The sequence below is a fragment of the Crinia signifera genome, chromosome 3 (genome assembly GCF_055691185.1).
Source record: "Crinia signifera chromosome 3, ASM5569118v1, whole genome shotgun sequence".
Classification (NCBI taxonomy): Eukaryota; Metazoa; Chordata; class Amphibia; order Anura; family Myobatrachidae; genus Crinia; species Crinia signifera.
The window spans coordinates 134,026,867-134,039,703 of NC_139219.1; the positions used below are offsets into that span (position 1 = coordinate 134,026,867).

The window sequence follows — 12,837 nt, forward strand, 5'->3', positions numbered from 1 at the left end:
CATGACTAGTAGTGACCTGTGTATCGTGTGTATATAATGTAATTCACACCGACATAGCGTGAGAGACACAGGCTGTGAGAGACTTGCTGCCATGTGAGACCTGGGACAGTATTGCACAGCCTTAGCTCGTTATGCCTTGTCCCAGTGCCACACAGGCTGCTGCCATGCATGGTCCTGTGACACTGGATAACTGTCCCAGTTACATATATGTTTTACACATTTCCCCCAGTATCTGTATTTCTTGCAATAAACAGGCTCTACCTAATAAGCCTGTGTGCGTTGCCAGACATTCCCAAACTGGGATATATATACAGCATCCGGGTGCTCATAATACCAACCCCAGCATCCTGATACTGGAAATCTCAAAATTCCTCAAACCCAGATTTTATTTGACATTGTACACTTGGACCAACAACTATTAATATGCTTTAAATATGGGTTTAGTCTTTAGGATATATAATGCCATTAATATACAAGAGTAACTGATTTGTATGTTTTTCTTTGAGTTTCAGAATTAAATTTTTCCTATTTTTTTGTGTGTGTCATCTGCAGGTCTGCTTTTAAGTCAGCTATGCTCTCTGTTTGGAATTTCTTGAAACGCCATAAGAAAAAGTTTATCTATTTTGGTGCTTTTGCTGGAGGTAAATTCTTGCCATTTTTGCTCAAGAAAGTTACATCAAATACATCACAGATTAGTAAAAGAGCACCTTTCATTTCTGAAAGGTGCTCTTTTACTAATCTGTGATGTATTTGGAACAGGTTAAAGTGTAAAGATTATTACTTCCTATTGCAGTGTGTAGGAAAGATTAAGGGGTACTGAATTAGCCATGTTAAGTTATCAATTAGCCCCAAATTCAGTCCCGTGGTAGCTCTTATCGGTAATTTTTCCTGGGAAAACAGTCCCTGTTAAGTAGCCAGTTTTTATTAAGCTGACAATATAACAGATTCTACATGTTAACATCCTATAAACAAAATGTCATCTGTGTAAATAAATGGGCTCTAATTGAATAGCCGAGGCATAAAAGTGCAGAAAACCTTGAGCCTACCCCTCTTTTTTTGCCAATGTTACTATTTGTGACTAATTGTATTCCCCCTTATGTTTCCTTTGCAAAATGGTAGATATGTGGTCCTGTGCACTTATAACTCTATCACCCATCATGCGCAAGGGAAGTTTACTTCTCCTAAACCCTCATAGCCAAAAGGCCTAGAGGGGAAAATAGTTGGTGGGTCCTCCTTGCCTTAGTTTGGAGAGGCCCTTGCCCTTGGCGGGGTCACCCTAACTTCCACAGGGTTAGCTGAAGTGCCCCTCTGGGGATGGAGGACCTCGGCTAAGCCCCCAAAGAAGAGAGCATCAGTAATGGGTGTGATGTGGTGTGGCTGCCCATATTGGTCGTACATACAGCCCATTAAAAACGCACTACAAAATACAGCAAATGTGAGAAGTGATGAAAACTTGATAGAAGGAAATAAAAAAATTGTCCTGCCCAAGCCAAAAGGCCCATGGCAAGGACCTGCTATGCATGCCTAAAGTAAAGCATATGTGTCTAGTCCCATATTCGTGCATGATGGATTGCTGATCACCAGTGCAGTTTTCAGGCATCACCTTGGCTCAGTGTAGGGGGGCACAAATGCCCCGGGCCTCAAGCAGCCAGCCTTCCAGCGTCCGACCAAGTATTTCTCTGCTCAAATTAGGGGCCCTTTCTGAACCCCGGTACTCCGCTGGGTTTTTCGATGAATCTCCCATTCAAGGCCCATAAACCCCCGAAGAAGAAGAAAACACCTACTACTGGATGAAGTAATGTAGAATTCAGGATGCCAGTAGATGAGCATCCATTTACATAAATTTTTTAGGCACTTTTTAGCCATTTTCATCTTATGAATTTACCAGCCCTGTCTGTCTATTGGCTGATGAGAGTAGAAACACTTCTGGCTTAATGACCTGACCATACCCAAATTCAAAAATGTCTAGGACAAGTTATGTACAGGAAACCCTAAGGGTGGAGACCACATACTGATAGATATGTTCTGTGCCTTCTCCTGTGAATGACCCAGGAGACATACAAATGTCCTGATTTACGCAGGGCACAGTGGCTCCCCAAGAGTATGATGCCATCACCCAATTTTAGGTAGTATTGCAACCTGGCACCTGTGATTTATCTGTCCCTTGTATAAAGAGGAGTAGATAGACGATTCACTTGCACATTGCAAGTTATTGCGTAGTTTCTTAAAATATCCTTATTGGGTGCATTGCATGTAGAGAACATCATTGGGGATTGATACCCCTTTTACACCAAAAATCCCGGATCCGACCCGGCATTTGGAACATGGATCCGGGATTTGCACCGTTTACAATGCGGTGCCTACCCACAGTGTAAATGGAGGCGGCGCTTGGAGATGACCTGATCTCCAAGCACCAAAACCAGAATCACCCCCGCCAGGACCACCGATCACCGCACTGGGGGCAAGGCCAGCACAAAGGTAAGTTGCTGGGCTGCCCCTAGCACCCGTCCGTGAGGTGAATGGATGCCGCACACAGGCACCCATTCACCTCCTCCCTGCCACTGTCTGCACAGTACAGCAGACAGCAGCGGAGGCTGTGTGTGTCCCCCGCCCAACCTCCATGATAACCGCAGGACGCTGCGGTCCAGAGGTTGGGCTTCCCCCATTGATATTGGAGCCGGGTCAGACGACCCGGCGTACCCTTTTACACTGCCCTTGGTACTTGTGTAGTTTCACGGTGGCAGACTACGCTACGTTTTCAGCGTAGGTTAAGCTACGTTGCCAGTGTAGCCCAACGGCTGCCTAGCGTAGTCAGCATAGGGACTCTGGGGCAGCCCTGCGTAGTCAGCATAGTGTCCCTGTCAGGCAGCTAGTCACCGTACTGTCCCCGGGAGCTGCAGCTCTGTCCATGGCAAGCATAATGAGCGCCTCTCACACAGCGCCGGTAACTGCCAGATCCCCTGCACTGGCGGATGCCGGCGGAGAGGGGATCATGCGGGTGCCGGCGGACAGGAGCGTCTCAGACACTTGTGCGTCTCAGTAATTATTGCTGCAGGGTACAGCAACCCTGCCTGTGTCCGCTGTGTCCGCTTAGGGGTTCGTCGCGGCAGCCTGAAGCGTGGCAAGCAACTTGTTCATACCCCCACTATACAAGTTGGCGTGGAGATGATTTTATAAAGTGTGGCGAGCGCAGCTTAAAAGGGGTATTAATGTCTTGCTTGTGGAGTTAGTAAAGTCTGTAGAGAACATATTGTGAAATTGTTTAATATGTCAACATATTTTTGGGTTTGGCTAAGGGACAAAAGTATTTTATTATAATGTAATTGTAGTGGGTGTGTGCAGTATAGGCACCAGGAGACTGCTGTGCAATGCAGCTGCCGCAAGTTCCATTGTTCTCCATATAGAGACTCAGTCATACACAAATATACACATATAGTGTTGCAAATGAAATGATTCAACCTCTCCTGGTACATCCTAGCCACACAGCGTTACGATTTGGCCTGTTTTCTTCAGATTCACATGGATCTGAGAGATCCGATCTGAAAAAGACTGGCCAAATCGGAGCTCCCTCTGATCAGATGTGCGGCTTTGTCTCAGAACCAAAGATTTGTCTGATCTGAAGCCAACAGGGGTTCACTTCAGGTATATCTGATCAGATCTGAGTGAAATTTTAGTTTACGATCAGATTAGATTCCTGGGAAGCTCCCAGGAGAGTTTAAGGGAAATCTGAAGAGAATTGTTGCTTCAGATAATAAGATGCCCAATGCTAGCAGTGTCTCATGTGACCTGGAGACTCACTCATTCCCGGCATTTCACATGGTATATTAAGGCAAAATATATGAGGACACATCTCTATATATGATTTCTTTAGGAATACTTCTTATTTGTGAAAAAACTTTCTCACTGGCTGATGTTTCAGTAAATTTAAGGACCAGTATCCTATTACATGTGGAAATTTGCCACAGAGTAAAAAAGGGCTTTTTAGCCCAATAGTACTAGTGTTCATTCTAACACCTTTGAAAACCCATGCAGATCCTCTTCCCTGCCTGTAGTGTCAATCTCTGCCATAGTGCTTCTAGCACAGGTCTGGTATGCAGTGCTGGCTTACGGGGCTGATTGGATAGCCCTCCGGTAATCCATTAGATGCGGTAATTTACTGCAGCTAATATGATACCACAAAATGAATCTTCTCTTGACCTGTATAGTTCTTTGATTGTCTTTTACTGATTTGCATGCATTCAGTGCAGAAAGGATATACAAGATAACCGGATGTAATTCCATTTATAATCAGATCACAAGTTAAACAAAAATGCAGTGCTGCCAAGATGGCAATTAAAAGCTCAGTTCTACTAAATTAAAGCTCAAGCAGAGGGGAATCAGCAGCAGAAAGTGCAACTACAGTACAATAAATAATACAGCCTTGCAAACAGATATTCTACAGATGATGGATTTATATCTTCCACAAATTTCTTCCTTTCTTTCCCTGCTGTCCGTTTTTTATTTTCTTTTTTTCCTGTATACCTTTGTTTCAAGGTTGGCTGGTTTAAACCAAATGTTGTTTAAACTACAGCACAACACCGTGTCTTCTTAAAAAATATATTACTATATATACTAAGAAAATCCCTGTTATTATTTCACATTCTTGTTGGTTGTGGTCTTCTAAGTAAGCTGTACCAATGCAGTCATTCGCACACACAACAAAGATATAGGGAAGTGAATCAAATAAGAAAGGTGCTAAATCCGCCTAGCATCAAGCTTCTCCCCAAAATTCCCATAGTATAGGAAAAAGAACACCGTAAACACTCACAATCTTAAAGAGTAAATAGCACCAACACATTAACAATGCAACATACAGAGAAACACCTCATGGTTTAATCTTCATTTGTACTTCAGTTCAAAACCTTGTGACATGGCCAGTGCTAATGCTTAACTCCTTCTCTCTTTTTTTTTTTTTATTGCGTTTCTCTGAAAAGTACTTTTGCATGTTTTAATTGTTTTTTTTCCAACTCTACTTTCTTTAATTCTCACCCTTTTTAACACATTTTGATTATGTTGAGTGTGGAAAAAATGATTACAATTTTGTGAAATAACCAACACAAATTTAGGCTGCATAACTGAACGCATATTTTTCCTCTCTAGCAGTTACATTGACTAAAGCTTCTAAAACTAAAAAGATGGTATTTCCCATAGCAACCAGAATCTGTCTTAATTTTCTAGGATGCATTAGAGACATAATAGCATCACTTGTTTTAATTTTTAGATGCTTTAGTAAATAATGGTAATCTATTCAAAGGAAACTTCATTGAATATACTGGAACTATTTAGCAATACCTAGTAGCTATATGCTGTACAAAGAATGCCTATTCTCTGCTTGCTTCCATTTTATACCACATGCCAAATTATTTCTGCCAATGTAAAATGAGCTCCATTTACCACTTATCCTGCAGATAAGCATTTATATCATTCTATTTTTTTAAGACTCTTTATACAGTGTCCCTACATTATTTGATGCATGTAGTAATAGTTTTTTTTTTTTTTATAAGTTTTTGTTTTCTTTTATTATCTTTATAGGTGTTTACCTCCTGGGAAAGTATGCACAAAAAAAAATTGGAGAAATTCAGGAACGAGAAGCAGCTGAATACATTGCACAGGCACGGAGACAGTATCATTTTGAGAGCAACCAGAGAACATGTAACATGACAGGTCAGTATTATTGTTAAACAAATGTGTCCTTCAGGAGGCTGCGAGAAGACTCTTGTGGCTATTGCGTGTGTGCATAGGTCTACAATTGAATTGCTCTTATCGGACGCCCATTAGTTTAGATGCTCATTGTGGGAGTTCCACAAACTTTTGAATTATCCCCACAGAGCAGTGTTGGGCCGAACTGATTAATAAGTAGCCTCATATTAAAATATATCCAGGATGATTGGTTTCAGACTGTCTGAGGGACCTTTGCATTAGGGCAGCTGCACCTCATAATTGTTGAAAATAGCTAAATGAAAATCTGTAGCTGTAACAAAGGTAATTACAATGCACCATGCAGTGTCTATCATCAGGTGAAAGGAGTGCAGCAATAGTCCTGAAACCCTACTTTAAGCTATTTTGATTAACTAAAAAAAAACTACAATTCCCATAGTCTCTGCGTTACATCTGCTAAACTATTGCTGTATTTTATGGGCATTGCTGTTTTGCATTTAAGTGTTTAACAGATTAACTTGATAACGTGAAGCTGGGGATAGCAGCAAAGCAGGATTACTGGATGACGTGAACCTAGGTCACCAACAGAGCAGGGTATCTGGATGACTTGAAGCTGGGGATGCCAGCAGAGCAGGACATCCAGATGATTTGAATCTGGGGATACCAGCAGGGCAGGATAACTGGATGACTTGAAGCTGGGGATACCAGCAGAGCAGGATAACTAGATGACTTGAAGCTGAGGATACCAGCAGAGCAGGATAACTGGATGACGTGAAGCTGGGGATGCCAGCAGAGCAGGATAACTGGATGACGTGAAGCTGGGGATGCCAGCAGAGCAGGACATCCAGATGATTTGAAGCTGGGGATACCAGCAGGGCAGGATAACTGGATGACTTGAAGCTGGGGATGCCAGCAGAGCAGGATAATTAGATGACTTGAAGCTGGGGATGCCAGCAGAGCAGGATAACTGGATGACGTGAAGCTGGGGATGCCAGCAGAGCAGGATAACTGGATGACGTGAAGCTGGGGATGCCAGCAGAGCAGGATAATTAGATGACTTGAAGCTGGGGATGCCAGCAGAGCAGGGTATCCAGATGACTTGAAGCTGGGGATACCAGCAGAACAGGATAACTAGATGACTTGAAGCTGAGGATACCAGCAGAGCAGGATAACTGGATGACGCGAAGCTGGGGATGCCAGCAGAGCAGGATAACTGGATGACGCGAAGCTGGGGATGCCAGCAGAGCAGGATATGCAGATGACTTGAAGCTGGGGATACCAGCAGAGCAGGATAACTAGATGACTTGAAGCTGGGGATACCAGTAGAACAGGATAACTAGATGACTTGAAGCTGAGGATACCAGCAGAGCAGGATAACTGGATGACGCAAAGCTGGGGATACCAGCAGAGCAGGATAACTGGATGACTTGAAGCTGGGGATACCAGCAGAGCAGGATAACTGGATGACGCAAAGCTGGGGATGCCAGCAGAGCAGGCTATGCAGATGACTTGAAGCTGGGGATACCAGCAGAGCAGGATAATTAGATGACTTGAAGCTGGGGATGCCAGCAGAGCAGGATAACTGGATTACATGAGGCTGGGGATGCCAGCAGAGCAGGATAACTGGATGACATGAGGCTGGGGATGCCAGCAGAGCAGGATAACTGGATAACATGAGCCTGGGGATGCCAGCAGAGCAGGATAACTGGATAACATGAACCTGGGTATGCCAGCAGGATAACTGGATGATGTGAAGCTAGGGACGCCAGCAGAGCAAGATATCCAGATATATTGAAGCTAGGGATGCCAGTAGAGCAGGACAGCTGGATGGCTTGAAGCTGGGGATTCCAGCAGAGCAGGATATTTGGATGGCTTGAGGATTGGGATGCCAGTAGAGCAAGATATCTGGATGGCTTGAGGCTGGGAATACCAGCAGGACAGGTTAGCCAGATGACTTGAAGCTGGGAACGCTCACAGAGCAGGTGATTCAGATAGGTGGAAGTCAGGAAGTGTCTTTGTCTTTATGAAGCAGAGTAAAGCTGGTGCTCTCTAGACGCTGACAGACCACAAAGCATTGACAACTACCAGTGCCTGGAGCTGGGCTTTATACCTCCTGCTCAGTGCTGATTGGCTGGAGTGGTGATCTGACTGGGATCTGTTTCCTGACTGGTTCTTGTGGGGGAGCAAACCAGGAAGTGTCATGGCACTGTCTATGGAGAGAACAGGCGTGGTGCGGCCTGTAGGGATGCGCAGAGTCCGGCTAGGTATCTGGGGCAGAATGCCGCAATGGCAACAGCGGGACGCCAGCTGGGACGGCGGATGACGGACAGCGCTTAGGTATGACAAGGCGTGGCTGGGGAGTGCTGATAACCTCAGTTTTGTGACACATACTGGTTTATTCTGGCCACCAGAGACTCTAAGGGCCGTATTCAATGCGGCCGGCAAGGGGGTTAAATGGCGGGGATCGACGAAAACAAGCCGTTTAACCTCCACGCCGGCCGCTCACCCTATTCTACATTCCGGTGGAATCCTCGCTGTCAGAGGACAGAGAGGATTCTTCAAATCAGTGAGACTCGCAGGTAGCCCGCTGCATTTAGCCATGAGTCTCGCTGTTTTAGCGTCCGCACATGCCGTTTCGTTGTCACTACAGAAACCTAGCGAGGGGGAAATGGCGTGTGCAGGCAGTCAGTTGAATACTGACCCTGCTAGCTGTGACAGCTTGCAAAAATCATTGAATACACCCCTAAACACGTTATCATGGTATCTTTTGAATCAAGTTTAAGTAGTTTTTAAAACCATTTGTAAACCTTTCTAATAGTGTGTACACACACACACACACACAGTGCAATTTTGACTACATAGGATAGTAAGTTAGCCAAAATCACACACTGTTTAGGAGGCTTGTGATACCGATAAAGACTGTGCAGGCAATTCTTTTTTGACTGCCACCTTTAAAATCGCATAGTCAAAATCAACCATTCGCCTGAATCACACCGTGTACACACCATAACTTCTCTCTCTCTCTTTTTTCATTCATAGTGTTATCAATGCTTCCAGCTCTGAGAGAAGCTTTAATGCAGCAGCTCAATTCAGAGAGTCTAACCAGTCTGCTGAAAAACAGGTATTAGTTTTTATTAATAATGTCTCTTTATCGTTCAATGCAATTTATTTTGTAACAAATAGTTTAGCGCAGGGGTGGCCAGACCTGTCCTCAAGATCTACCAACAGTTCATGTTTTTCAGGCAACCTGTGGATCTAGTATAAATGAATGCAGCAGGATTGAAAATGTGACAGTTAGTAATGACTACAGCTGTGCAGCAGCTAGGTGATCTGGAAAATGTGGACCGTTGGTAGATCTTGAGGACCGGTTTGGCCATCCCTGGTTTAGCACATATTTTTTATTATTTATTTATGAACAAATCTATGATCAATTCTATAACTCCAGTATGATGCATAATGCTTTGCAATTTGAAACAAATACAGTTCTAAAAATGAGACTGGGTAATAAGAGCCAGACCTACAGGTCCGAGGGCCCTGCTTGCAAGCGTACACTCTTTGCGATAACAGGAGTGTAATACATATATACACAAATGATATATTGGTCAAACCAACTTGCAAGAGTGTAAAATGTATGGTGGGTTCTGTGATCCAGTCACACAGCACTGGTGGTTTACGATTAGGCAGAATACACACTGATGACCGGCGGTGGGCAGAATACAGACACCAGAATCGTGACAGAGGGAATCCAGACAGGGGTCCGGTAAGGTTACTTACCTTACCCCCAAGCCCTCAATACCCTCCCTATTTCCACCTAACCCTAGTACCCTGCCGCTTGAACCTTTTCTTAGGGTGGTTACACGGATGGATTTTCTGTAGGATAGCATTCTGCTGTGGGTTGAGCCTGAGAAAAGTCCTGTAACCATAAATGAAAGCAGGTAATGAATTTGGTTGAAAATCCTATGGCCTTATACAGACTTGTAAATTATGCCAACGTTTTTGCAATTGAGCAATTATCAGCACACTGCACATTTGCAGACCTGATATGTAAACCAGACCTGTGCTAGAAACACCACAGCAGACGGCGACACCCCAGGCAGGGAACAGGAACTGCATGGGTTTTCAAAGATAGCGGGTGCTAAAATGAACACTAAGAAGTATTTTATGTATAGTTTATTAAGGGGCCTTATTCTGGTTGATGGGGTAATATCCGCGTGCGTTCGTGCCGCCGATGTTTTGTGTCTGCAGAGGCGTCTCTGCGCATGTGCGAGCGGGGTGTACGGCCAAATTCCGCATGAAATGTGAACACTCCGAACAGGGGGTGAAGAGGGGCGTGAAGGGCTATTTGGGCTCATTACCATATGCATACGCCCCGCGTTTCATGGGCGTTCCCATGCAAACGATGGGCGTACGTATGGTAATGCAGTCGTGACGCACGTGTAGGGGGCGGACATATGACATCGCCGGATGTCAGCTGCCCGCCCAGATACCTGCTTTTGCACGGAGAAATGCCCGTGTGGTCTGAGGTTGCGGGAGCTGGCGGATCACTCGGTCCTGCATTCGATGGTCTGCGACCATCGAATGATGGGGGAGGTTCCCTGAGATGGAGGAGGTGTATTCATGAGAAATACACGTGCGGTCCGTTCGGACAGCTTCTTACCGCGTACGGACGGAGTTGGCGATCCGTATGGAAGGCGGGGTTTCGGAAGCACGGTCCTGGCCGCATATTCGGATCCAGCCGCACCGATCAGAATAAGGGCCTAAGTGTGATGCAAGCAGCAAATGTATAGACTGACAGATGGAATCAGTAGAAGAATGATTTGTTAGGAAGAAAAGCCGAGCTGCAGAATAGAATGTTGGGATGAAAGTCTTGTAATGTGAAGACCAGTAATGAATCTATAGTTATAGTCAGTGTTTCTGAAGAAACGTTTAGTGTTGTTGTTGTTTTTTTTTTTAGTGTATGCTGGATTTGTTACTCGTGTATTTAACATTTTATATGGTACTTGTGTATTTTGGCGGCGCCCCCGATCTCCATCGCGCTATGTTTTAATCGCATCGCATGCCATGCACCCGATGGCATGCGATGCGAAGCGATTTTTTCCCCCCTATGCGATGAAAGATTGTATAAGCACCCTAAAGGGTGCTTTTAAGCACCCTAATGGGTGCTTACAATGTTAAATGCACCCCCACGCCACCCCCCCACTATAAACGTGAACCCGAAGCGTGGCGAGCGGACGCGGATACCTTCACAGGTATCGGAGTCCCCTCGCGGCCTTCACAGGTATCCGCGTCCCCTCGCGGGGCTCGCCACGCTTCGGGCTCGGTGGCTCGCTGCGCTCGCCACACTTTCTATTCTCAACTCCACGCCGACATGGATAGTGGGGGTATGAAGCGGTCGGAGGACGCGTACCACCGCCCCTCGCGGGCTCGCTGCGCTCGCCACGCTTCGGGTTCACGTTTATAGTGGGGGGTGGCGGGGGGGTGCATTTAACATTGTAAGCACCCATCAGGGTGCTTATACAATGTTTAATCACATTGTATCGCATTGTATGGCATTGTATGCCATATACAATGTCATACAATTTTAAAATTGTATGGCATTGTACAATATCGCGCGATATCGCGTCGCATCGCATACCATCGCATGCCTTATGGTATGCGATGCAACGGGCGCCGCCAAACTACACAAGTACCTTTTATATAATAAAACATATAAAATGGCATAGATCTCAGTTTTTGGCGTAAGCTCACAAGGCGATTAGTAATTTTGTGTGGGGTGGTAGAAAGCCAAGATTCAAGCAGGGAGGACGACAACTTCCCATGGTCTTGGCATACCATCAGGCTACGGTCTTCCATATAATGTTAAACTGGATTTGATCTGATTTAGGGTCAAAGATGCATCATCCCCGAGCTCACCACTGCATGCTATACCATGGTCTGTTACATCCAACCATTACCAAGCACTTTGGAGAATGTTGCGTTATAAGTTCGGAATTTCTTCAGTAAAAACTCCACTTTCATTGTTCCTCAACAACATCTCCAGGTGGAGAAAAGTTAATGTAGCTAGGGTAGTCCATGTGATTTTTGTTATTAGGATAATATCCTTCTCAGAATTATGTGAGAATGCAAACATCTCTCCAAGAGATTTCTGGTTCTATCTCCAAATGTGTATTTTTCTTTCCTCTTAATGAGATGTGGTGGTTCTTCACAGAAACCTTAGACCTGGGGTAGCCAACCCTAGTCCTCGAGAGCTACCAACAGTGCATGTTTTGCAGGTCTCCTCATAGAATCACAAGTGAGCTAATTAGCTCCATCTGTGTATCTTTTAAAATGTGTCAGTGATTAATGAGTGCAGCTGTGCAGCAGCTAGGTTGTCTGGAAAATGTGAACTGTTGGTAGCTCTCGAGGGCTAGGGTTGGCTACCACTGCCTTAGACCCTTTGAAATCATGTGTTTCCAATCCATAGGCCCCACACATGTTATCTCTGGCAAATATGCTTGGCCATTTTCCTAACAACCCTTTTTTTTTGGGACACAGATTTGCTATACCAAGGGGTACATATTACATGTGATCAACATTGTGAGGTTATGTCTCAGTCCTCCACTAGCCTGAAGGTTTTAGAACCCTAATATAAATTGCCATCTAATTAGATATAGATGCCCCTCCCTTTTGCACACATTTATTTCCTTCTGTGTCCCCCTTATGCTGGAGTTGTGGTAAAGATAGAGGCACTCCATAGCCATACGCAGGGTTCTGGTTGCCCCGCAAACCCCCCTCCTCTTGGCAAGTGCCTTAAATTATGAAAACAATACCACTGATATACAATATGATCAATAGAGCTGCCACCACATCATGCAGTTTAAGGGACAAAGCAGAGATGTTGCACATGCAAGCTTTTTATACCACATTTACTGTATATGTGGATCTGAGCCCTCAAACATTGCAATGGACCAGAGAGCAGCTGCCAGGAGGAAGAGACAGGAGCCTTACCATGAAGTGGGAGATTGTGAGCTTAGGAACTGCAATACTGGTTCTATTGTGTTTGTGTATTTTTATATATTGATATGTTTAAACATTTCCTGATTTTAAATGTTTAAAACCACTTATACTATAGATTATCTGTACTGTTAAATTTTAATTCTG

At 44.7% G+C, this 12,837-nt stretch overlaps 1 protein-coding gene across 3 annotated transcripts in view; it reads left to right on the forward strand.

Moving 5' to 3' along the window:
- Positions 1-12,837, forward strand: part of PEX3 (peroxisomal biogenesis factor 3) — a 50,632-nt gene that overhangs the window by 361 nt on the left and 37,434 nt on the right. For all 3 annotated transcript variants that reach the window (XM_083176548.1, XM_083176549.1, XM_083176550.1), the window contains exons 2-4: positions 553-641; positions 5,572-5,703; positions 8,737-8,818. In XM_083176548.1, the coding sequence (XP_083032674.1) occupies positions 553-641; positions 5,572-5,703; positions 8,737-8,818 (303 nt within the window). The remainder of the gene's footprint in view (positions 1-552; positions 642-5,571; positions 5,704-8,736; positions 8,819-12,837) is intronic.